General features: G+C 29.4%; 1 protein-coding gene across 1 annotated transcript in view; it reads left to right on the top strand.

The window, feature by feature from the left end:
* Positions 1 to 3,259: 3,259 nt before the first annotated feature.
* Positions 3,260 to 4,211, top strand: part of LOC106690989 (glutamate receptor 1) — a gene marked incomplete at its 3' end in the record, with an annotated part of 112,417 nt that continues 111,465 nt past the window's right edge. Inside the window, exon 1 of the mRNA XM_014436624.2 lies at positions 3,260 to 3,385. Within this exon, the coding sequence (XP_014292110.2) occupies positions 3,298 to 3,385 (88 nt within the window). The remainder of the gene's footprint in view (positions 3,386 to 4,211) is intronic.

Below are 4,211 nucleotides of genomic sequence, written 5' to 3'. Positions count from 1 at the left end.
AATTCAATATTTTGTATAATTCTAAATTTGTTTGTATACTATTCCTTTTCAGTTGTATGTTTCTCTAAATGTTGTTGTTATCTCTTTTGTTCTATAGCCCTGAAGACCTGAAACTCAGGTCGAAACCTCGGCATAAAATAAATAAATATGGTTTTGCTTATTTATGTTGTTCTTTGCTGACCGCACCCCCCCGACAAATTTCTCCAATCATTAATCTAAGGTCAACTATCTACACCTCATTATTAATCATTTTAAATTATCAATGATTTCCGAAATTGTTAACGTTAAATTGCTCAATTCATTTTTATTTATACTGCAAAATAGAACCATATTTAACTGGAAGATTGTTGATTGACCGTGTGTATAGATGAATGGAATATGGTCCGGGTGCGGTCAAAAAATAAAATAGTAAATGTGTATACTATTTTTACTATTTGAGTTTTATTTTTTGACCGCACCCGGACCATATTCCATTCATTAAGCATATTTTACTTCGTTTCATTCCACTTACTTGTGTTTGTCACAGAATTTTCCGTAAGGAAGAGATCGAAAAAAAAAATTGTATGTTCAGATAATTGAAACAAGATACTGTAGGTCGTAGATCATTAATTCTGTTTTTAAGGTATCTCTTATAACTAGAAAGGAGAGTTTTCCTGGCTAAGTCTTTCTTCCATTTCCAGAGGAACGTGGTGGGGAGGGGGGAGTTCAAATCATTTTCGAGATTTTAATTTGTCCCCTGAAGCATTTTTAAGACGGTTTAACAAGTCCTTTTATAAAGCTGATTGAATTACTTATCTAATGGAATTATTCTTTTCAATTTAGAGAATAATCAAGATAATGAATTTCGTAGCTTCATTTTTTATGGATCTCTATTATTCATTTTTTAATTATAATAATACAATGTTAAACAAAGAATAAACATAAATACGATGAAATATATTATTGGTTGGAAATATATTATTATACTAATCATGCTGCATATGAGATCTTGACTAGCTCCCTAACTGAATGTTTTGCCAATTTCTTTTTTTTATTTAATATGACAACCAAATTTAATGAAACTCATAAAATAAAATAAATTAATAAAGTTATTGTCTGAGCGAAACATCCATTACAAAAAAATCAACTCCCCTCCCCCGAGTAGCTACATAGTATTTTACCAGATACATATCTTATATACAGTTTCTTATAAAACCAGTATTTTCTCTTTGTGGTAATTATACCTGCCTATATTTCTAAAATTAAATGATACATTCTTTTTTTTTTTTTTTTTTTTTGATCACCGAAAAATAATACATGTAAGTGTAACCCTAACATAAAAATATTTATTTATTTTTAATTATGTAAATATTTGTATCTATTTTTAAGAACTTATAATCTTAGTTTTGTTTTATACTTTTCCTATGTTATCTATATAAACAAATTATCGTATCCTAATATCTCTACAGTTTGTAATACATAAAATATAGTTTAAAACGAAGCAAGAAAAAACAATTTGAAGCAAAAAAGTAATTTGAATATAATTACTTTTATAAATATGTTTAATGATCAAAAGAATATAATAGCAAAACATTTAGAATTATAATTCAAACATAATACTCACACACATCTTTAGTTATTATAGTAAGTACCTTTTATGATAATTATTAATTTCTACTTGGCAAATAAGCTCTTTCTTTTTGATATTAAAATTTTGCAATAATTGGCCAAACAATATGCAATTCTTCAAGGATTAAAATCAAATATAACCTCAATTAAGGTATACCTAATCCATAATGTGACATGATGACAGTTAAGAATATGTTTGTTTTTTGAGGGTATTATTAATTTTTTACCACCCGGATGTCCTGCACACCTAACTGAAATTTCAAATATAATAGTGTACTGTTTTCTTTTTTCCTTTTGACACATTATAATTGTCAATAAGATTTTAAGCCAGAAACTTCAAACAAATTTTTACGTTTACCCACATATCATCAAAAAGCTTTCTTTTGTTTTTGTGATTTACGTCCTCAGGACGCGTCGGATAAAAATGGCGAATATTAACTCGTCTTTACATCAGATTTACGAATGTTGCAAATATTAGTAACAGTAAACAGAACAGCAACTGTCAAAGGCTTTTGCCGATGTTGGCAAGCGTTGAAGTCCTCAATTTTCCTCTAAACTACGAACTGACTGCTGTTTAAATGTTTCTCTTCTACGCGTATTGAAATGTCTCAATTAAATTAACCCGACTCTGCTATACAGAGAAACTCTGGAGAAGTGTATCGGTAAACATATTATAGGCACTTAAACTCCACATTCATTAATGGTTATATACCTGTAATTTCTCAACCGTGTTTCATAGTAATTTTAGTCTTTACGATAAAATTCGTTATCAGTACATAAGTAGTCGCCAATCCTTTTGTTTTTAATACGTGCTTCCATCCTGTCTCTATCGGCAAATACACAAAATTATACACGAACTGTACATATATTAGCTACATGAAATATGATATCCTAAAAAAATGAGCAGAATTTAATCGGCTCCACAGGGAGTACTTTATTCTTACTCCATAAATGAAAATTAACGATAATTTTAAAATTAAATTATAATAGTAAATAAACTGAACTATAGTATTTTTCCCAAGTCGGTATTAAAGTTCACGGGGGAACTAATTCGCTTATAATTTCGACCAACCGTCGTATCTCTGCTGTGCAGCTGCTCTTCAGTTTAGGATCGCCAGATTTGACCGAGTACCCGTTGTATAAAATAATTCTGCTGAATGGTTCCTAATACCAATTTTGGTCCCTTTAGCACACATTTTATTCTCCTCGGCTAACTAAGTTAGTCGAAAGTATTATTCATACACATTTAGTCATCCTCGACTAGTATTTGTGGCGATTTGGAGTAAGTATAGTAGAAAATTGGATAGTCGTCCTCCACTGGTCAGATTAAAGAGTAACGAACTATTGCAAAGGTGTTGATACGGGTAATGAGCGAAAAAACCGGGAGTTGGTTTAAATAAAGAAGAAATGTGGTTGGGGCCCTTATTATGTAATTATCTCTGGAAATGTTTCGGTATTAAAAGTATTTAGTTAAAGATTGATAATACAAACAAAAATAAATAAATAAGGCGTTTAGAAAATGTAACTATTTATTTATGCTCACAAAAACTGATTGAACTGATTCTAAGCAATCAGTACGAATCTTCTACATTGAAACGCTGTTATTTCCTCTTCGTTTCCAATATTAAAACGATGGTTTGATTTCAGGTATCAGCGCCATCATCCGGTTTTTTGGACCACGCCATTAGCATGAGACCAGATTACCATCAGGCCATCATCGACACTGTCAAGTACTACGGCTGGAGGAGAATCATTTACCTCTACGATTCACATGACGGTGAGTTTAGAAATAACAGTATAGTTACAGTTAGGGAGAGAGTAGTCTAAAATGTTTTAAATATGTTAATTTAGCGATGTAGCTTATTCCGTTCTCAACATTTCCCCGTAGTCTCAAATGACAATTCTAGTAAATTGAAAAATATGTATAAAAGTTAAATCTAAAAATATAGACAATTATGTCCTTTACTGTGTAATTTACTTAGTAGGTATAGTCATCCTTCACATGACATTTCAGCATTTGTTTTCTTTGAAGAATACTAATAAATCTGGAATAAAAAAAAATTACAATATTTACCTTCATGTTTTATAAAAACTTTACATGTTTATTTGGTAGAGAAGAGATTAATAACTGCGAAAAAAAAAGAATGTGAAATACACGGTGTGCAAATACAACGCGAATGCTTTGCTTAGACATTGGATTTTTTTTTCATTTATCGATATATTTCAATGAAAAAGTCCTAATTTTTTTTTAAAGCAATGTATTGAAAACAGAAATCGGACTGCAATAACAAAAAAAAACATTGTGAATTTATTTCATAACTGCTAATAAACTGGAATCCAATATAAGACATAGAAAATTTGCAGTCTTTTTAACAATGGAAATAATAATATCAACTTCTTTTTTTTTACATGGGCGATGTAATTATATTCATCCTTTTATAGTTTTTTGCATTCAAATATTAAAAAAAAAACAAAAAGAATATCAGTTCTTGTAACTAAGACATTTTTAACACGATGTAAAATTAAGTAAATATCTTACTTAAATATTTTTTCTTCAAAAATATTGATGAGTGAAAAACAAAAAAAAAATATATATATATATA

The sequence above is a fragment of the Halyomorpha halys genome, unplaced genomic scaffold, assembly GCF_000696795.3.
Source record: "Halyomorpha halys isolate HHAL.00 unplaced genomic scaffold, Hhal_1.1 Scaffold2020.1, whole genome shotgun sequence".
In the NCBI taxonomy this organism is placed as follows: domain Eukaryota; kingdom Metazoa; phylum Arthropoda; class Insecta; order Hemiptera; family Pentatomidae; genus Halyomorpha; species Halyomorpha halys.
This window is presented reverse-complemented; position numbering and strand designations above follow the sequence as displayed.